The sequence below is a fragment of the Rousettus aegyptiacus genome, unplaced genomic scaffold (genome assembly GCF_014176215.1).
Source record: "Rousettus aegyptiacus isolate mRouAeg1 unplaced genomic scaffold, mRouAeg1.p scaffold_m13_p_5, whole genome shotgun sequence".
Lineage (NCBI taxonomy): Eukaryota > Metazoa > Chordata > Mammalia > Chiroptera > Pteropodidae > Rousettus > Rousettus aegyptiacus.
This window is the reverse complement of record NW_023416308.1, coordinates 30,184,564-30,206,539: the sequence shown is the minus strand read 5'-3', so window position 1 is coordinate 30,206,539 and position 21,976 is coordinate 30,184,564. Positions and strand designations below refer to the sequence as shown.

The 21,976-nt window shown below is 39.1% G+C and overlaps 1 protein-coding gene across 4 annotated transcripts; it reads left to right on the top strand.

The window, feature by feature from the left end:
• Positions 1-73: 73 nt before the first annotated feature.
• On the top strand, positions 74-20,657 carry ACAD8 (acyl-CoA dehydrogenase family member 8). 4 transcript variants are annotated; one of them, XR_004951005.1, is made up of 11 exons: positions 74-302; positions 4,684-4,784; positions 5,204-5,373; positions 5,984-6,093; positions 6,489-6,565; positions 6,945-7,082; positions 16,324-16,459; positions 16,558-16,655; positions 16,991-17,143; positions 17,699-18,127; positions 19,832-20,657. XR_004951005.1 is itself a non-coding variant. In XM_016156526.2 (11 exons), exons 1-10 carry the CDS (start codon positions 197-199, stop codon positions 17,897-17,899), a joined length of 1,290 nt encoding a protein of 429 aa, XP_016012012.2. In that variant the 5' UTR covers positions 74-196; the 3' UTR covers positions 17,900-17,901; positions 19,832-20,657. The 4 variants fall into 4 exon arrangements, 3 of the variants coding, with proteins under 3 accessions (XP_016012012.2, XP_036077319.1, XP_016012013.2); XM_016156526.2 differs by having other exon boundaries at positions 17,699-17,901; XM_016156527.2 differs by having other exon boundaries at positions 76-302; positions 17,799-17,901.
• The last annotated feature ends 1,319 nt before the right edge of the window (positions 20,658-21,976 follow it).

The following is a 21,976-nucleotide window of genomic DNA, read 5'->3' as shown; positions in this document are numbered from 1 at the left end:
GGAGTTGTAGTCCTTGCCTTCCGCGCAGGACCCCGGGAATCCCGTGCAGCGGGGGCTGCCGGGAGCACTACAATTCCCAGAGTGCAGTGCGGGGAAGGCGGGGCAGGGATAGCATCCAGAACCACAGTCTCTGGACTAGGCGAAGAAGGTAGAAGTTATCCGCTGTCAGACCTTGGCAGTAGCAGGAATAGGTGCGATGTTGCGAAAAGGTTGCTGGCGGCTCCAAGCGCGGCTCTGTTTCTTGTACAGGAGTGTCCAGGTCTCCAAGAGCGGCCACCGGAAGTTGGTCTCCTGCATCGATCGTAAGTCTAGCCCGGGGGTGCAGGTGTTAGAGACCCGGAGGGGGCCCATGGTTCCCACGCCCCCGGGCGCGCCGTCACCCTCGGGAGGTCCGCACTGCCATCACCTGCTGCCCGACTGTTCCCCGGGCCGTCATCCTCGGCCCTGTTCGCCATCCCGGGCAGTCATCCCCAGGCGGTAGGCACAGTCGTCACCCCTGGGTCTTCATTTCATCCTGTCCACTTGGGCAGCCTTCCCGGCCAAACTCTCTCGGATCTCAGTCTGTCTGTTGCGCCCCTGGGCCTCGTCTGCTACTCTCCCACCCCCAGAAACGTGTGCTACACTCCTTTCACTGGTTCTTGAGCCCTTTCCTCCCTTCTGCCACCGCACCTGTCAAGAGGAACTTGAGAGTTTCTCGCCTGAAATGTGTCTTCCTATCGCAAGGAGCCCCGTGTGGCTAAATTTTAATATAAAAATACTTTGCAGCTAACACAGCATAATCCTTGTTGCTGATGCTATACGTTTATTGTTCAAATCTTCCTTAAACTTAATTTATTAACAGTCTCTTAAGGTCATGTTTCATAAGTAAACTTACATAAAGATAAAGGGGTTTACATCTGTCCTCACAACTCTGAGGTACGTTCAGTTACTATCCGTGCTTTCAGATAAGGAGTGAATGCTTAGGTGCAGAAACTTGTGGCGGGTTTTTGTTGTTTATTTAATTCATAACAGTCTGTCATAAAGGCAGTAAAAATGTGAAGGCCTGTTGCTGATGGTGGTAAATGAACAAAAGCTCCAGGTAATAAGATTTGCTCACATATTTAGATTCTGTAACATAGCACCTATATCTATAAAACACTTTTACTGTTGAAATTCCCAAAGGAAAAAAATATATTATTGCAAGTGGGAAATTGCCAAAGTTTACAGACCTGAATGTCTTCAGGAACCAGGGAAATAATTAAGATTTGAATAAAGGTGGTGAGGACCTAGGCTCACTAGGGAATAACTAGCCACTTCGTGACTCTGTCAAGCACCTTATGACCTTTTTCTTCTGAAACATTTTTTTTTAATTTTAAATAAATGGCTCTTCTTTATAGAAGAATAGTCTGTGAATCCCATAGGTTAACATTTAGATCTATAAATTACACTAAGGTATAGAATACTGTATTCTTCTCAATATCACCTTCACAAGGTGTTGCCCTGTTCTAACACTTAGAATTTGGTAAACAGTTTGGTAAACTCTTGTTGATACCAAAGCAGATGAGGAGTTGTTCTGGTAATAAATATGTTAAATATGAGTCTTTCCAGTAGCTAGTGGTGTGACTTCAGCCAATGAGCTGCTTTTTCATGTTTTTAAAAGAAATTATCTTTTAAATAGTAAAATGAAATTGTCTTTTCAGTTACATCATATACATAATAAAATTAATGGAAGTGATCAACAAATATTTCTGATTGTTTCACTGTATATTTTAATGCGAAAAATAATTTTAGAATTATAGTTTTATTATATTTTAATATATTACATATTTATTACATATAATTTCCATATTTTACTGATATTAGTATCATTTTACCAATGAGGAAATTTACTCAATATCTAGTGGAGCTCCCTCATTTTACATTTGAGCTGCTGTCAGGTGAAGGCTTTCCTTATCTCATTTAGGCCCTTTTTCTATTTAGCTTTCCTGTGTGTGAGAGCGTGTGGGCAGGCGTTGGCTTCATAAACTCACCCAGTAGCTCCAGCAAACTTCACGAGTCCTGGTCTTTTGTTTTATTTATTAAATTTTTTTATAGTGTATGTTTTCTGAGAACTTAGGCGTTTTTACTTAGTAACCAGGCTTTCTTGTATATGATTTGCTTTATAACTTGTGCCAGAGCCTGCTGGCAGAGATCGAACAGCACCTAAAAGAGGGAGGTGAAGCCTCAGAAAAAAGAAGACAGGAAAGCGCCTCGGTAGGGCATACAGTCACTGCTGCAGCCCTGAGTTTATTTAGCATAGCCTTTATATAAGTTTTTGGATACAATAGTAAAGCACAGAGTACAACACCTTAGGAATGCTGGCATTTACATAAGCTCCTATACATCCTTCCTTCAGGGTACAAACATCCTTTTCTGGGCTGTAAAACCTTCCACTATCTTAAAAGGATTTCTTTAGGAGGCAAACCTCCCCTCCAGGGTCAGTAATGTTTAACTCCACACCCTGCTTCCTAGAACCATTGTTTAAGCAGTCTCAGCAGTTGCTTCATGGCTATCAGCTACTTCTTCAGTGTCTCTTAATGGCTCCCAACGTGTCTCAAAATGGCTCCCGACAAACTTGCTTCTTTTACTTTTTTCTTCCAAGTAATGCTTTCCTTTTGTTAGCATTCGCTTAACTAAAATTGACTGTTTATTACCTAACTTTAAAAAATGTAATTATGTTGCATTTACTTGTACACGTGATGTACATACACTATTTTCTGTTATTTACTTAGGACACAATTCAAATCTATTTCTTTTTTCCTCGAATTACTTGTTTTACTCTGTCAAATAATAATAACAATAATAGTAATAACTTAAACATTGAGCTCTTGCTGGGACTGAAATTCTGTAACACTTCTATTTATACAGTAGGGTGTCTGTATTATTACCATTTGTGTCATACTTTGTGTGAATGCACCACATTCATCTTTGTAACTTCAGCACTGCTCCACAGTGGACAAATATTCTTTCGTGAATGGTCTTGGAACTTTGTTCTGTAGGAGCATTTCTGCAGGACTGTACAAATAAATGACCTGACTCCTACTCAGGGAACCGTGAATTGTTATCTCTAACAATCCTCCTGAGAGTAACACCCAACATAGGTTTCTGCTGTGGGCTCTTCAAGGTAGCCTAATCTTTAATCATCACAACTATTCATTTCTGAGTTTCCCATTTATATGAAGTCCTGATACAGACTGCTTTCTCTTGGGTCACACAGAAGATGCCCAGATCTGCCCCAGAGAAACAGACTCTGCCACCTGAACTTATTCTCTGTTAGAAGGCCTGTGTGTCAGTAGTAGACACTGAAATATATTGTCGAAAGTGGACCCATAGTCTTTTTTTAATGCTCTTTAGCATCACCCCAGAATGACCAAATTTTTAGCAGTGCAGAATGAAACCTTAGAAAGTAATACAGAGCCCTGCATTTCTCTTTCCACCACTGTACTTTAGGGCTTCACTGTGCCTTTAAGCATAGGCATGCACTCCTTTTTTTTCCTAGCACTCTTGAGGAAGGTGGTCCTTTCAAAATGGCAGTACTAAGAAACAACAAAAGAGAAATAAATATGAACAATGTAAGTCAGATTCACCCTGTGCAGGTTGCTGATCCTACAGTAGTGTTCTGGCACCCAGGATTTGTGGTCCTTTCTTTTTAAAATTCTCTACAGTATCCCCACCAGGTCGAAGTTTTGCACAGGAGCTTTGCCTGCCTCTGGTTGGAAGTCTATGTCACTTTCCAAAACAAGAAGCATATTTTAGGCCTTACTTAACTAGCTAGTTGACTTAAAGCTCTTTTTCCCAATTCAGTCCTATCTCACTCTATGCAGTTTTTGAAAAATGTAACTATATGTCCTTAAGAGAACCGATTAAAGAAAATTTGTAAAGTAATGATGTTAATTGAGTAGTCACTGTTTTATGTAGATATCTTCCTCTTAAAGAGTATTACCTCTGATAAAACACTTTTACAGTATAATCCTTTACAGATGTTTAAGGCTCTTAGACCTAGAAGTGAAGGAATCACCCAAAGTTCTAAGACTGATAGAAAATATTCTAAGAATTCTGAGTCCATGGGGTGAAACAGATTTAGTAAGAGCTTAACCATGTTTTTAACATTAGAAGGTTTTCCTCATCATAGTTATCAATGAATGTCTAAGACTTGCCAAATGCAGGGTCTTATGATAGGCTCTTTTCCTTAATTTGAAAGGTAAGACAAAGTAAACATATCTTCCTTTCAAACTGTTCTTTTGAAATGAATGTTGGTGCCAATAGACAACTATAGACATATATACATAGATAGGACAGGATTTTCCCAGGATACAAATATAGAAAAGGTAGGACATCATAAAGGAAAAGAATTTTTACCGTAATTTGAGGGTCAATGTGTGTTTATTATTTTTTTAATGTGTATTTATGAGGAGAAAGAGCTAGATTATTGAAAGAATAACTAGGAGGTAAATAAAGTCAGCCAATCCATTTGGAAGTAAAGGAAGAAGGAAAAAGGTGATGATATATCAAAGAAACTAATGGTGTTATTCTCTGGATGTTAAAGGTAGTACTGTGTATGGGAAATGCTATAATAAGTCCACCGTCCCATCTTCATGGTACTTATTGGTAGTGCACTTCCTGGACCCCTGTTCTGGAACTGAATGTATGCAATCTTGCTCCTAGCTTCTATGGGACTCAATGAAGAACAGAAAGAATTTCAGAAAGTGGCTTTTAACTTTGCTGCTCAGGAGATGGCTCCAAATATGGCAGAATGGGACCAGAAGGTAAGAATTTTCCTTGTGGTTAGATGCCCCAACAAGTGCCATAATTATCTTCATGTCCTTATCCTAATTGTTCAGATTCTCCGCTTACAAATGAGAGCACTGGTAATGGTGTGATTCCTTTCCTAAAAGGTATTTTCATCATCTTGAAGATACCTGTTTTTGTTTTTGTTTTTTTTTTGTACAAAGATTTAGACCACTCTGAAAACCAAAGCGGTTGTGTTGATAATAAAAAGAAACTTTAATGCCAGAAAACCAGTCCTTATAGAATGCATTTTAAGTGATACCACTGTTAGACGACAGACATATTAAAAGAATCCCTACACTCTCAAATGCAAACATCTCAATCCCTCGTTTTTCCCTCTAAAGAAAAGTCCATCTGTGAATCACTGACTGGTGACCCTGCTCTCTTTTGTACATAGGAACTGTTCCCAGTGGAAATGATGCAGAAGGCAGCCCAGCTAGGCTTTGGTGGGGTCTATGTACGAACTGATGTAGGTGGGTCTGGACTGTCACGGCTTGATACCTCTATCATCTTTGAAGCCTTGGCTACAGGCTGCACCAGCACCACAGCCTATATAAGCATCCACAAGTGAGTGTACAAGCTTGTAAAGTGCAACCAAGTGTTCACGTGGGTTGACTGGGAAATTTCAGATAAAAGGGACCCAAGATTTATCTTTTCAGGCTGATCACCTTTGAAGAACTAGACTGTTAAAAGTTCACACTAGGTCTGCTGCTGCCTGTTGGACTTGAATCTGTCATCTTGTATGTTGCCCAGATAACCAGCTTTGCCTCCCTTCTCCCAAATCCTAGATTGAGTAGTACCAGACACTCCAGTAGAGTGGTCAGAGCCCAGTCTCCTTTTTCCTTGACCCAAATATGAAACTTTCAGGAATTTGGGAAAGTACAGAAAACTCTTTGATTTTTAGGAAGCTCAGTTAACCTAACTAGCAGTAGGATGAACATCCAAGTAAGAAATACCTTGGCCCTGGTTGTCTCTGGGTGAATGTGTTCTAGGAATATGTTTTAATCCAGGCCTTTCCTTTAAAGTTGAATCATCTCAATTGTGACTTTTCCCTCCACACTCTCTTCTGTTTCTACTTTTCTCCCTTTGTTCCCTTTCGCCACCCACTTCCCATCCAAATTTCCTTTTCTTTTCCATCTTAATCTCTGCGAATGCCTTTTCTTGTTATATCTGTCAGCATGTGTGTCTGGATGATTGATACCTTTGGAAATGAAGAACAGAGGCACAAATTTTGCCCACCGCTCTGTACCATGACAAAGTTTGCTTCCTACTGCCTCACTGAACCAGGTGGGTTTGCCATTCTGCCAGTTGAAACGTCACTCAAATGAAGTCACTGAGAATTCCTTAGCCCATTGATACAAATAACAATTGTTTGCCAAGATATTTTATTGTAGAGTAACTAACAGATGACTAAGAGGCCTCTAGGGCAGAATCTCTTCAAGCTCTGTGTAGAAGATGCACTGCAAGCTAGTGCGATGAGAGATGGAAAATGGTCTGATTGCTATACATAATTTTTACCAAGTGCAGAGAGTCCCTTTGGCTGTCTGAATTTTAAAGTATCAAACTCTGAGCCATTTGTTTTAAGTGAAGGTTCTCTAGGACATGCAAGCATGTTTGGGCTCCCTTAACTTCATTGACTTTCTCCCTCACCCTGTCTCTTTCCCCTCTGATCCCTGCCTTAGAAAGTGGGAGCGATGCTGCCTCCCTTTTGACCTCAGCTAAACGACAAGGAGATCATTACATCCTCAATGGCTCCAAGGTACCGGTGTGCTCTCCTCTTAGAACAACTTGAAGATTGTTTCCATCTTCCTGCTGATATCGTCTGGATCCTTGCTATCTACAAGTTAATATCCATAAGACTTTTCTGACCCATTCCCTTTATTCGCTTTCACTATTTTTATCTTTTGATCTGATTCCATATAATTTTGTACATTTTTATCTATCCTTTTTATAGTCTCATCAGCTAGATCCCTAATTCCCCAGTCAATGTAGGTTCTTTTTACCCCTCCTTAGTTTCTCTATGCTGTTATACCTCTTAGTGTCCGATAGTTGTGAGGACCCTAAGTATTTTCCAGGCGGTAAGCTCAGAGAACTCCTATATTCCCTGATCCCTGTATACCCTCTCTCCAATCCCACAGGCCTTCATCAGTGGTGGAGGTGAATCAGACATCTATGTAGTAATGTGCCGAACAGGAGGACCAGGCCCCAAAGGTATCTCTTGCATAATTGTTGAGAAGGGAACACCTGGCCTCAGCTTTGGCAAGAAGGAAAAAAAGGTAAGTGGCTATTGACAGGGAGTAATTCAAGTTATGAGACTGCCACCTGCCGAACCAAGCTCTGCTCTATTTCAGGAAATAGGTTCATGTACTTTCTAATTTGTCTTGGTGGTGCTTGCTTCTAGTAGGATTTTGACAATAACATATAAAATAAAATAGAGTATTGTTACTAAAACCCTAGGACACTGGCAGAAGTGACAGAATTTGCCATTAAGATCCACAAGCTGCCTGTTGTTTCAGTGGAAGTGATTTCTCTGTCTTTTCTCCTGCTTCAGCTTTTGACCTGTATTTCTCATCCAGCGTCTTATTTTAGTGCGCTCTGTTATCTCAGGAAGAAATACTTATAGAAGATCTGATTTTCATTAGAAGTCTCAGAAATTGTAGGAATATGGGCCACTTTTCTTCTTTAAGTAAAGCTCTTTGGGAGATGGTTGTATTTCAGGAATATAAAAGGAGAGTGTTTCCCTGGATGCTTTGAGGAGACATTCCTAGGATTAAGACATCTCATATATCGAGGCAATGAACAGCAGAACTGTGATTATATAACTGTAGCTAGTGATAAGGCTAAGACCCATTCAGGTTTATTATATCAAATGACAAGAACAGTCATCTGTCTCCCACATGTACTATTACAGTTAGAATTTCGGGGGAGAAGTCAGGTAATGAAATATATTTCTCTTCTCATAGCACCTAGAATTTCCAATTTTCCCTATATAACTCTTCCTGATCATTTGTACCTGCCAAAGAGTTATGAGTTGTAATGCCTGTTTTGTAGTATAGCAGATATTTACTAGATACCTACTGTGTGCAAGGCTTCATGCTAACCCCTGGCAGGATATGAAAGTTACTCCCAGGCTTATTTAAGATTATAAGACATATGCCATCTTATGTATGTAAGATATGCTATGTATGATATATAAGATATATAGCTATAGAATTTCTTGACCTAGGAATGTCCATTTTGGATTATAAAGCATAGAGTAACTATGTACTCTGACATAATTTTACAGGACCCAGTTCAACTGATTCAGGTGTTTGATGTGATGATTATTTCAACACACATAGGTAGCATCCACTCGATATTTGTGGTATCTATTGACAGAATACTAAAGCTAACAAAATTTGTGCCTGGAGAAAAATTGCAAATAAGTTTCATAAACTAAAAGTGTATTTTTTCTTTTTTTCATTTTCTGTTTCTCTCTTCTCACTTTAAGCATATGTATTTTCTTCCCTTTTTGTTTATTTTCAGTTTTAATTATTAGTTTTGCTTTATATATTTTTAATGTAAGGAAATTTGGAAGGACATTTTTCATTCATTCAATAGCTGGTGAGTTCCCCCTGTGTGTCAGGAACTCTTCTAAGTAATAGGGCAGTGAACAAGACAGATATGCTCTGCCCTCATGGAATTTACATTTTAGTAAGCAGGGAGAGACAATACACACATGAAGAAAAAAGGTACCTTCCTACATAGCTCATTGCTAGGGAGGAAACAAAACAGTATCAAAGGACACTGATTGAGGAGAGTTTCTTTAGATATAGATTAAATCAGTGAGGGAATAATATTTTAGATGACATCTGAAGTTAGAAGGAGCCAAATGTGAGAATTCTGGGCAGAGACAGCAGGAGATACTGAGGGCTTGAAATGGAAATAAGGTTAGCCTATTTGAAGAACCAAAAAGTAGTTCAGTATGGCCCAAGGGTAATGAGCAAAGAAGAGAATCATAGTAGATGAAGTTGAGAAGGTAGGTAGGGCCTTGTAGGTTAGGATTCAGTGTGAAAAGTCATCCACTGATCCTCATGGTTGATTTGGCTGTTCTGATAACCTGAGCAGCTGGCCTTCCTCTTTCCTTGCTCCATGGCTCTCTTTTCTGTAAGCACGTGCTCTATCTTGGCATATTTAACACATTATATAGCTGAGAGCTTTACACCACCAACTGTGCATTGACTTTAGAGAAAGTAATAAGGACTTGCTTTACCTTAGATTTAATTGTTAAAAGGTTTTGTATAGAAGAATGAGTTTTCTCCTGGGATGGGTAGAAGTGAGGCCTCTTAAAAGAGAGTATGAAGATAACATGTGAGACATAAGACAAGACTAATAGAGATTCCAGTCAAAATGACAGAGTAGGAAAAAAAAAACCTACTTGCCTCTTCCCATGACTGCATTAAAATTACAACTAAATTATAGAACAATCGACCTGCAGAATCATCTAGAGACTAGCTGAACAGAACTTCTATAACTAAGGATATAAAGAAGAGGTCGTATCCAGACTGGTAGGAGGGGCAGAGACACAAAATGGGCTGGTCCCACATTCACATGCTGTAGTAAAACATTGGGAGGGGTGTCTCGGTAACTCCACCCCATGGCTCGCAAGCCCACAGTTCCAGTGCCAGGAGGAGGAGTCCCCACAAAATCTGGCTATAAAAATCAGTGGAGAATGCGACCATCTGGGAGAGACATTGGAAACCCAGATGTCCCCTTAAAAAGCCCACACACAGACTCACTTACTTACAAGCACTAACCTTGGGCTCAGATGGAGGGACAACAGCTTGGAAGGTGCCAGAGACATACAAGGAAAGACTGAGTTATGTGGCTTCAGGGTGAGGGCTAGAGGACTCCCCATCATTATTCCTATGTCGAGCCCTCTTCCTGTGCAGTTTGTTGGCAGGCGCCATCTTGCCTGTGTTGAGCTCAATCCCAACACAGCCAAATCTGAATCTGCATTGGCCTGATGAGCTCTGCTCACTCTATTCCAATGACTTTTTCAAAACCCACCACACCCCACTCACAAATTGCCAGTGGAAATTTTGTGGCTGGGCAAGTCCCATACCATGCTTTCAGCAGGAAGCTCCTTCAGCAGCAGTCAACAGGCTTCAACTCACAAACCTGAGGAGACACTTGGTGGCAAGCAAGGAGCTCTGTCCTGAGCGGCAGTATTTCTTGAACAAATATCAGCGGTCTGTGGGCCCAGGGTGGGCAGCGGCTCTCCTTGGTATGATCTCATACTTTTGAAAGTGGCCATAGGCTTGACATTGGCACCAAGTCTGAATCTGAACTAACTTGAAGAATACTACTTGCCCCACCCTGGTAATTCTCTAGGACCTTGCCCCTTCCAATTTATGTACCATGTGAGGCTCTTTCTACTGCTGAGCCTTATGGGCAGCTGGAAGGCAGCCTCAGGCCTTGGAGTGCCCTGGGTCTTTTGCTGAGCTGCTGCAGGTGTGGTACTGGAAATATTCAGCCTCAGTTCATTGTCTGGCCTCTCCCACGTGCCTACAGGTCAAATACAGACAGCCACCAACCACAGATAGCTTTATAACTCCTAGCGGGTAGCCCTGGGCTGGTCACAGATAGCAGCTGACTTTGGCCTACAAGGGAGCACAGAGCCACTACATCCAGAGGCTGTCATCAGACCACAGCAGAGCACTGCCTGATTCGCCCCACAAGTGGCAAACCTAAAGGGTGGTGTCAACAGGAACATCAGTGCACTGGGGAAAATCCCACTTTGTGGGGTCAGCCCCCACATAACAGCTTGTACACTGTGTTCATGGCCAATCCTCACAGCCAGTTAGCTTACCCGTCGATCCCACCCACTGACATGCCAATAATTAAGGCTCAACTACAACAGGAAGGCACACATAACCCACACAAGGCATACTCCTAAAGCACCTGGCCCATGTGATCAGGGAGACTATGCCACTGGGCCACACAGGATACCTGCTACATAAAGCCACCTGGCTAAGACTGGGATATGTATCAGATCTACCTAATACATAGAAATGAACACAGAGAGAGCCAAAATGAGGAAACAAACATGTCACAAATGAAAGAACAGGAGAAAATTCCAGAAAAAGAACTAAGTGAAATGGAGGCAAGCAACTTACCCAACACAGAGTTCAAAACACTCATTATAAGGATGTTCAATGAACTTAGGGCAGAATAGATGAGCTCAGTGAGAATGTCAACAAAGAGATAGTAAGCACAAAAAAGGGCATAGAAACCATAAAAAAGAACCAGTTAGTAATGAAAAATACAATAACTGAAATGAAGAAAATACTAGAAGGAATCAACAGTAGATTAGATCAAGAAGAGGATTGAATCAGCGATTTGAAAGACAAGATAGCAGAAAAACACCCAATAGAACAGAAAAAATAATTTTTAAAAATGATGATAGTTTAAGGGACCTCTGACACAACATCAATCATAACAACATTTGCGTACAAGAAAGAAGAGAAAGAGAGCAAGGAATTAAAAACCTATTGGAAGAAATAATGACAGAAAACTTCCCTAAGCTGGCAAAGGAAATAGACATACAACCCCAGGAATCACAGAGTCCCAAACAAGATGAATCCAAACAGACCCACATCAAAACACATCATACTTAAAATGACAAAGCATAAAAACAAAGAATCCTAAAAGCAGCAAAAAAAAGGCAGCTACTTACAAGGGTACTCCCATAAGAATGTCACCTGATTTCTCAAGAGAAACTATGCAATCCAGAGTGATTCACAAGTGATATTCAAAGTGATGAAAAGAAAGGACTTATAACCAAGGCAACTATACCCAGCAAGGCTAAAATTGAAGATGTGATAAAGAGCTTCCTGGACAGGAAGAAGCTAAAGGAATTCACCACAACCAAGCCAGTGTTACAAGAGATGTTGAAGGGACTTCTTTAAGAAGAAGGGGAAGAAAAAAAAAACCATAAATATGAATAATAAATTGGCAATAACTATGTACCTATCAATAATCCAATAATCTCTTTATATGTTTACGGATTAAATGCTACAGTGTAAGGACATAGGGTAACTGAATGAATAAGAAAATAAGACTCATGCATACATATGCTATCTATAGGAGACCCACTTCTTATCGGAAGACATACACAGAATGAAAGGAAAGGGATGGAGAAAGATATTTCACACAAATGGAAATGAAAAAAAAGCTGGAATACCTATACTTACATCAGACAAAATAGACTTTAAAACAATGGCTATGAGAGACGAAGAAGGACATAATGATAAAGGGTTCAATCCAACAAGAGGATATAACCCTAGTAAACATTTATGCATCCAACCTAGGAGCACCTGAGTAGGTCAACTTTTGACCTACATAAAGGGAGAAATCAACAGTAATACAATCATAGTAGGGAACTTTAACACCCATTGACACCATTGGACAGATTGAAAATCACCAAGGAAACAGCAATCTTAAATCATGCATTAGACCAGATGGATTTAATTCTTAGAGCATTACACCCCAAAATAGCAGAATATGTGTTCTCAAGTGTACATGGGACGTTGTCCAAGATAGACTACATGCTAGACCACAAAACATATCATACGTCTTCTCCAATCACAATGATACGAAACAAATCAATTACAAGAAAAAAAAATGTAAAATACACAAACATATGCAGGCTACATAACGTACTACTAAACAATGAATGGGTTAACCATGAGATCAAAGTAGAAATCAAAGATACCTTAGACAAAACACAATGACCTCAAATCTATGGGACATAGCAAGAGCAGTCCTAAGAGGGTATTTCATAGCAATACAGGCCTACCTCAAGAAACAAGAAAAATCTCAAAGAAACAATCTAACTTTATGCCTAAAGGAACTAGAAAAAGAACAAAATCCAAGAAAGGAAATAATAAAAATCACAGCAGAAATACATGAAAGAGTCAAAAAAAAAAAAAAAACAAAACAAAAGATCAATGAAACTGAGAGCTGGTTCTTCGAAAAGATAGAAGAAATTGATAAACCTTTAACAAGACTCATAAAGAAAAAGAGAGAATCCAAATAAATAAAATCAGAAATGAAAGAGAAGTCACAGCTGACTCCACAGAAATACAGAGGATTATAAAAAAATACTACTAACAATTATATGCCAACAAGTTGGACAATTTAGAAGAATTGGATACATTCCTAGAAACATACAATTTTCCAAGACTGAGTCAAGAAGAAACTGAAAATCTGAACCGACTGATTATTACTGACGAAATCAAATCAGTAACCAAAAAAACTCCCAACAAACAAAAGTCCTAGACCAGAGGGCTTCACAGATGAATTTTATCAAACATTCAAAGAAGAATTAATACTTATTCTTCTGGAACTACTTCTAAAATTTCAAGAGGAGGGAAGGCTCCTAAGCTCATTCTATGAGACAACTATTATGCCGATTCTAAAACCAGACAAAGACTTTACAAAAAGATTATAGACCAATAAACCTGATTAAAGTGGATGTAAAAATCTTCAACAAAATATTAGCAAGCCAAATTCAGCAATACATTAAAAAGATCATACACTGCAATCAAGTGGTATTTATTCCGGGGATACAAGATTGTTTCAATATCCACGAATCAGTTATTGTGACACATCATATTAACAGCCTGAAAGATAAAAAATCATATCAATAGATGCAGAAAAAGTGTTTGACAAAATCCAGCATCCATTTAGGATAAAAACTCTCAGTAAAGTAGGAATAGAAGGAACATAACATATTAAAGGTCATATATGACAAGCACACAGCTACATAATGGCAGAAAGCTAAAAGTATTTTTCTTAATATCAGGAAAAGATGCTCCCTACTTTCACTATTTTTATCCAACACAGTAATGGAATCCCAGCCACAGCATTCAGACAAGAAAAAGAAAAAAGTCATCCAAATTGGAAGGAAGAAGGAAAATATTTGCAGATCACATGATACTACATGTAGAGAACCCTAAAGATCTCACCAAAAAAACAAACAAACAAAAACTATTCAAACTGATAAATGACTTCAGTAAAGTAACAGGATACAAAATTAATAATATTAAAATTTTATGCACCAATAATGAACTATCAGAAAAATTAGAACAATTCCATTTACAATTGCATCCAAAAATGAAAAGAAAAACACTCAGAATAAATTTGACAAAGGAGGCAAAAGACATATACTCAGAAGATTATAAAACATTGAAGAAATTGAAGAAGATATAAATAAATGGGATCATATATCATGTTCATGAATAGGAAGAATTAACATCATTATAATGTCCATACTACCCAAAGCAATCTATCAATTTAATGCAGTCCTTATCAAAATACCAATACATTTTTCACAAACCTAGAACTAATACTAAAATTTATATGGAACCACAGGAAAACCAAAATAGCCACAATAATCTTGAGAAAGAAGAATAAAGTTTGAGGTCTCACCATACCTGCTGGCATAAGAACAGACACATGTCAATGGAGTAGAATGGAGAGCCCAGAAATAAGCCCACACCTGTATGGTCATTTAATCTATTACAAAGGAGGCAAGAATATACAATGGGGTACAGACAGTCTCTTCAACAAATCGTGTTGGGAAAATGGACCACCTTCTTACACCATATACAAAAATAAAGTCAAAATGGATTAAAGATTTAAATGTAAGGCCCCAAACCATAAAACTTCTAGAAGAGAACATAGGCAGTAAACTGTCTGACATGGCTCTTAATAATATTTTCCTGGGTAAGGGAAACAAAAATAAATAAACAAATGAGACTCAATCAAACAAAAATCTTCACGTAGCAGAGGAAACCAACAAAATGAAAAGACAGCCTACTGAATGGGAGAAGATATTTGCCAATGATGCATCTGATAAGGGGTTAATATCCAAAATTTATGAAGAACTCATACTACTCAACACCAAAAAAGCAAAGAGTGAAAAAAAGGACAAAGGACCACTATTCCATACAGATGGAATATCTGTATGTACATACATGCAGATGGCCATAGACATATGAAAAGATGCTCTACGTCACTAATCATCAGAGAAATGCAAATTAAAACCACAGTATTGGAAGGTTTCAGGTTGGTGGTGAGCCTGAAAGAAAATAAAATCAAGTGACTGACTGGGAAGGCCTTAGGAGGCTTCATTTAAGCGAGACTGATGGAGATTGGGGATGGGGAGTATTCCCGGTGGAGGAAGCAGAATAAGCAAAAATATGTATTTAAATACATAGTAGCACAGTATGTTGACCAGCTTGACTGGAGTGGAGCATACTTACAGGTGACCTATAGAAGAGAAGGCTGAGAAGGAAGGATTGATTGGACACATTTTCGAAGATCTTAAATAAAAAGCTGAGGAATAAAGTTTATCTTTCTAACAAAAGGGAGCTATTGAATGTTTTTGTGTAAGGAAGTGATGGTGATGTGAAGACAGTAGTGTTTTCAGAACTATAGGGAACTGAGAGATTTTATATAGTCTTGTGATTTTAAAATCTGTTACTACTAAACCTCAAAGTTCTTTGAAGCCTTGGAAAGTACCTGGAAGAGCAGATGAAAGAGTCAAGTAGTGAGAGCCTTAATATTTTTATATATGAAACCTCTAAATAAGATTTTATTTGAAGAAAGTGGCTCTGCTGACTTTCTTGTACAACTCCCTTGTATAAGGGAAAACAGAAACCACAAAAAAGCCAAGTGTTTTTGGCCAAAGATGAAGAGTACAGCTAGTTAATTTGCATGACATGGACTAAATCTCAGGTATTCAAAATTTTCTCTGGGCCTGTGATTGATACATTCAAAGATGTCTTGGTAAATCAGCTCTTTGGGGAAAACAAAACCCCCCAAAGTCCTCATAGTTTGCCAGTAGTGTTTTCCAGTTTTCTATGGAATAAATACTCCCACCATGGCTGATTTCAAGCCACTGATGTGATGTCACTGAAAGCCTAGTTAGGAAAAGATGTACATAAGTAGCTGTTGTGAGCTGGATCTCTCTGCAGTTAAATGATTGACTTAGGTATTGCCAACACAGTAAATGTTACTCATGACATCTTAGAGGAACACTAGACTTTTGAAAGAAGTATGGCTATTGTTAGTAATAATCCATATATTGTCTTCATGTAAGGAGAGGTAATCCAAATAATTCTTATATTGTCTGTGTTTTTTATAAAACAATGTACTCGTGGGGCACCAAAGTGAGGACAGTCCTGCCCCAACCCTAAAAGAAATTGTGAGAAATGCTTATAAGTTAATCTGGAAGAGTAGACATTAGAAAGTAGATGCTCTTCATATGTTAAAAAATGTTCAGCTGAAAAAAAAAATGTCAGAGTTGAGAGATATTTAAGTCTGAGCTTTTATTTTTCCTCATTTTAGTTCTCAAGGGTCTAAATCTCAGGATTAATGGAACCTGTACTTCACGGGCTTTCATCAAAAAAGAACACCACCCTGAGTGGTGAATGGTTGGGCAGCTATACAGTCCTTGATTTTTGCCAGGTAGGGTGGAACTCTCAGCCAACCCGAGCCGTGATCTTTGAAGACTGTGCCGTTCCTGTGGCCAACAGAATTGGGAATGAGGGGCAGGGCTTCCTCATTGCCATGAAAGGACTGAACGGAGGGAGGATCAATGTTGGTGAGAACACGAAGGGATAGAGCAGGGAGGGCAGCGGGCTGGGGCAGGCAGCACGGTACTTCCGGCTCAGTTGAAGTGTTGGCACTCTTCCTTTCTAGCTTCCTGCTCTCTGGGGGCTGCTCATGCTTCACTCGTCCTCACCCGAGATTACCTCAATGCCCGGAAGCAGTTTGGAGTGCCTCTGGCTAGTAACCAGGTAACTGCTCTGGTATCTCTGAATTTTGCTTTCCACTTTTTGCATGAGACCCACATTGTCCAGGAGAGTGTGGAGTTTTGCTCCCATCTTAGCCAGAACTGGTGCTCTATCACTAATGTTTTTCCAGAGGTAATAATATTCAATGAAGTGCAGGGCAAGTGAAGTAGACTTAGAACTTATAAGGCAGTATGTTTTCTCTGTAGAAGAGGCAGGAGTCTTTGAAGATTAGAGTCACTTAGAAAAGCTACCTCATTAAAGATGTCTTACAGAGGGCCCCAGATCAGGTGCTACTCTAAGCCTATCTTGTCTGGTCCTCTTCTGCCCTACTGCTGTAGTACCTGCAATTCAAATTGGCTGATATGGCAACAAGGCTGGTGGCTTCACGACTGATTATCCGCAGTGCAGCGGTAGCTCTGCAGGAGGAGCGGGAAGATGCAGTGACCCTGTGCTCTATGGCCAAGCTCTTTGCTACAGATGAATGTTTTACCGTAAGCGATGATGCCCTCTGTTTCTCCTGGGCAAACAGGGAGCAGCTGCTATAACAAGGGATGTTGAGAGCCATCAGTCAACTGGGATGCTACAGGGATTGCCTTGGGGCTTAAGGATATACATTAACTCGAGAGGCATGCATGGGAGCTCTCATTCTTGGCCATTTACCTGTTTTGTGCCATTACACACTTCATTCTGCCATTGTCATTTGTGGTATAGATGAGACCTACCTTTGGAGGAAGGTTCAGAGCAACCCAATGCCTCTTGCTCAGATGTAGCACTGTGCCACATTTCCAGTGTCAGGGACAAAACAGTTCCTACATTGAGGCTGCGTGGCCCCTCGATGGCATCTTAACTTCATAGAATCTCAGCGCTAGTGTTTGCAGGTAGCTTCTCCCCTTAGATAATGAGCCAGAAAGGCAACAGTTTCTGTGTTGCCTGTCTGGTGAGAACTGACAAGTTCAGGTAAACTCTGGTTGTCTCTGAGTACAGAGAACATGGAGCCCATCTTTTGGCTTGGCTAGTTATCTGTAAGTTTTTCTTTCTCTTATTAGTTTACAGGAGACTGCCAGATTGGGGGCTTGGTTGAGAAGAGAGAAGCCACTCGTTCCAGTTTTCCTAGAATTCAAGATCTTAATCCCTGTTTCCCTGCAGATCTGCAACCAGGCCTTACAGATGCATGGAGGCTATGGCTACCTGAAGGACTATGCTGTTCAGCAGTATGTACGGGACTCCAGGGTCCATCAGATCCTTGAAGGTAAAAATTTCCAGAGGTAATTCTCTCTTTTAGAACAGTTACAGGATCACCACTTTCCCCAGCTTGTCTGTCCCCAGGTTGTCTGGCCTTGAGGGTTCCACCAGGTCTTGTCTGTCTTTGGCATCCTCCCTCCTCCCTCCTCCTGACACTTGGCTTGGAAGGGCCTGCATTGTGCCATACAAAGATCACAAGCCTTGGAGTCAGGAGGCTCTGCTTTGTCATGTAGGTAAGTCATTGATTCATTCAACTTGTTCTTTTTCTTCATAAATCTTAGGAAAGGCTCAAACTGAGATAATATATGGGAAAACATTTTGGAAACTACAGCAGTGATTATTCTTTACTGTTATAAAATACTTGCTATAAAGCACTCAGGAATCCCAAAACTTCTGTACAGTAATTTATAAGGCAGATGTGACCAATTTGATCACCACTGCCTCTACAAATTGATTATTAACCAGATGGTCCAAAAGATATCTCTATCAATATTGCTAATGGATTTTTCAGTAAAATAAATCATCACTATATGGGTATCTTCTTGGTAATCACAGACATTCAGGGTGGGAAATGCGTAAGCTATTGGAGTCATGCTCAGAGCATGGCTTTCTCCACTCTTCACACCAGTGTGTAAGTCTCAAAATTACATTACTGTTGTTCCAGCTAGAATAGCTGAAGTTGTTACACTGTAAGACAAGCCTAAAGGGCCAAGGCTTGTCTAAGTGACTTTCAGTGAAATGATGTGGGGCTGCTTTAATGGGGCATAGAGGAGGCCTATGAGCATTGACCTCTCTGCTGCTTTCAAAGTGTGCTTCACAAACCTGAGCATGCATCCGAATCAACTGGAGGGCTTGTGAAAACATTCTTTGGCCCCACTCCCCAGAGTTTCTGATTTAGTGGGTCTTGAGTGTACCTAAGAATTTGTGTCTCTGCTGCTGCTTATCTGAGAACCACACTCTGAGACCCACTGATCTGGTGTTATATCCAAATCACAGGCTTCTAAAGGTTAGTCTCTGCTTTCTGCTGCAAACCTCATCCCTGAAGTACATTTATGAGCTCAATTGCTAGTGCTCAAATTAAATTCACTATAGTCTTATTCCTCCTACTACTCCTGCAATTACTTTTTAACCCAGCATTATGGATGTAGAAAACTTCACCTTCATTGTAACTGTCTTGTAACCCTGTTACAATAAATGGGAGAAACCAGATATGTTTATTTCAGGCTACATCATTATCCACTCATAGAATATTCAGGTGCTGATCTTTATGATGTTGTTTCATTGTGGACTTTGTTATTGGATAAAGGTGAAATTTTAGATTTGGTTTTATTTGAGATGAGTGATCACTCATTCCTCATGGGGGTTCATATTTCTCTTTGTATTAAGGCCATTATAAAAATGAAGCAAGCAATTGACCCCGTTTTTTCAGGGAAAATGTTTTGTTTGTTCTTTTAAAATTGAGTTTTCCAGTTATCAAAGATAGGTATATTTATCGTTGAGAACTTATAAAATATAGGAAAGGTTAAAAAAAAAAGTCACTTATGTTTCTACATCTAGAATTAATACTTTGGACTCCTTTTAAATTTAAGTCCAAAAATATCTTCTTTTGGTCTTTTTCTATGCTTTTGTAGGTATACTATATATACTACTTTATGTTTTTTTGTTTTTGTTTTTTACCAAACATAAGTATTTTTACCATCAGGAGAGGTTTTTTGTTTTGTGTTCTTTTTGTTGTTGTTGTTTTAGTAAATTTATTCCTCAGTTTCTCTACTTTGGAGAGAAATCTGTGATAACCTCATCCTTCACAGGAGTAAAAGCAACAATTGTAGTTTACAGCCATGACTACCCTGAGCTAGGCTTGGAGCACCCTGGTCAGAGCTTTACCAAGCTCTCAGACTTGCTGCTACTAAATTTTTCATTTTTATTCTCTCTTGCAGGTAGCAATGAAGTGATGAGGATGCTGATCTCTCGAAACCTGCTTCAGATGTAGCTCCCAGACTTGATGTTCTGGCATGATGTTTAATGTGCAACTCGAATTAATATTGAGTGGCTCCATACAGATGGTTCTGTTACAGATGAGTCATGGATTAGATGGAAGGACCAAGTTCTGCCAGGGCTGCCCTTCACTCTGTGTGTTGGCAGCAGTGTCAGCTATAGGACTAGACCAGAGTCTTCAGAAAACTGGAGGACCTGCCCTGAATGGGGATGTAACAAGAGGGCACACTACCTTGTTTTCCTGATGCATAAAGGTGACTAATGAAGATGTACCCACTGACAAACCACTATCCTCTCTCAGATCCACATCGTCTTGATTTGTCTACATTTTGCTGATTCACTGATTTTCTTTCAGGGATAAAGGTATGGAAAAGGAGAAATGGAGAGAATACATCCTCCTATCTTTTTCTGTCCTTTGCATCTCAGCTAAAAGTATAGGTTTTCGTGAGTTCTACTTTTGTAACACACCTGAGAATGTACATCACAATAAAATGAGTTTAGGAAAATTTTGCTCCTAAGCGTTGATTTAGGATATATCTGTACTTCTGGACCACCTGAATGTCAAGGGCTGGATTATTTTTTGTTGTTTTCTTTTTTAGAAGCATGTGGTCTAGGAATGGTATCCAAAGTTTCTATAACCCTTTCTTGTAAGTACTTTGAGTATATTTTTTTCTGTCTCTATTTTCGTTTTCCTTTTTGAAATTCTTCCTCTTTTTAAATGTTTTTAATCACTGCATTGATAAATAAAACCTATCCCTTTCTGTACCATCTCAAGTTCTACTGAAGTTTGTTTTTATTTTATCTTTCTAAGCCTTTACAACTATTTTAAAAATTTTTATTATATTAAACATTTAACTAGATTTTAGAATAATAATCAAAAACATCTCCTTGACCAAATTTACTTTTAAAAAATAGGCTCCTTAAATTACCACTAGCATTGCAAACTAAGTGACATTTATGATTTATGAAAGTAGATTTAAAGTAATATTCAAAAATGGAGACTTTTCAGAGAATCCCATTATAAATGATCATTACATTGCTCCATCCTCTCATCTCTATAGAAAAATCCAAGATATTTTGTTAACTATGAGTCAGTGTTTAGAGAGACCAACATATGCATCTTTAGCTATGACAAATATTTTCTTTTTTCGAATGCAAATGTCCTATAATGAACTGTGCTAGGTACTGCAGGGGATAGATTGTGGGTATCCTGTAAAGCTTAAAGTATGTTTCTGCCTTCAAAGGCCTTAATAGCTATCGTGCAAAGTAATGATAGATCTGCAGAAGAGAGAGAGTGAGCTGGGAAAAAAAGTGATAAAATAGGAAGGGATTCATAGAGATAGTAGGAATTCAAATTAAGCTTTTACAAAAATGTATAATATTTAAAGAGAACCAAGAAAATCAGTTTCAGACCAGAAAGAATGAGGAGCAGGAGTTGTGTGGGAGCTGTTTACACTTTAGTTGTGCTTTTGAGGTTGGCGTGGAAAAGAAAACGTAAGTTGAATCTGGAATGAGAGTTCCGAAAGACAAGGTTTGAGTTTTATTTCGTAAGCAGTGGGTTTTTAATGAGATTAATCCATTCATAAAAACATTCTGGAATGTATATGTGGGATGAATATGAGTGGGGAATGTATACCCAGTCAATAGGTTTTTGAAGTAGTCAAGGTATGGGGCATTTTGAGTCTGAATTTGGGAGGTAAAAGGAAAGGGTGCATGTAAGCAAAAACAGACCTCTGCTTAGATTGGCCGCTGTGAAACATGAGGGACTCCCTAGTAATTGGGCTGCTTTCTGGCTTTCCAATTATTTTTCTTGGTCACTCTTTATTACTTTGACAGTTTAAATGATCTCTTAATGACATTTCTTATATCCTTATCAGATTTGCCAAATACCGTGTATCCTTGTAACTTAGAGGTTATTTTTCTCTACATTGATCAATTAATTTTCAAAGAGTACTGCTTTCAAAGCTTCATTTACATTGGTACATTAGAGACCCTTGACTAAATTCTGTAATTACATAGTAATTGAGTTAACTATTTGCAGAAATCTATCAGTGTAGTCTGATTTAATTTAATTAGTTTCCTAAGTT

Excerpts from the sequence above, each read along its gene's own strand:
- ACAD8 (XM_016156526.2), top strand. The coding sequence starts at position 197 with ATGTTGCGAAAAGGTTGCTGGCGGCTCCAAGCGCGGCTCTGTTTCTTG. Across the intron at positions 303-4,683 it reads GTTGGTCTCCTGCATCGATC|CTTCTATGGGACTCAATGAA; the intron begins GTAAGTCTAGCC and ends TCTTGCTCCTAG. Across the intron at positions 7,083-16,323 it reads TTGGCAAGAAGGAAAAAAAG|GTAGGGTGGAACTCTCAGCC; the intron begins GTAAGTGGCTAT and ends GATTTTTGCCAG.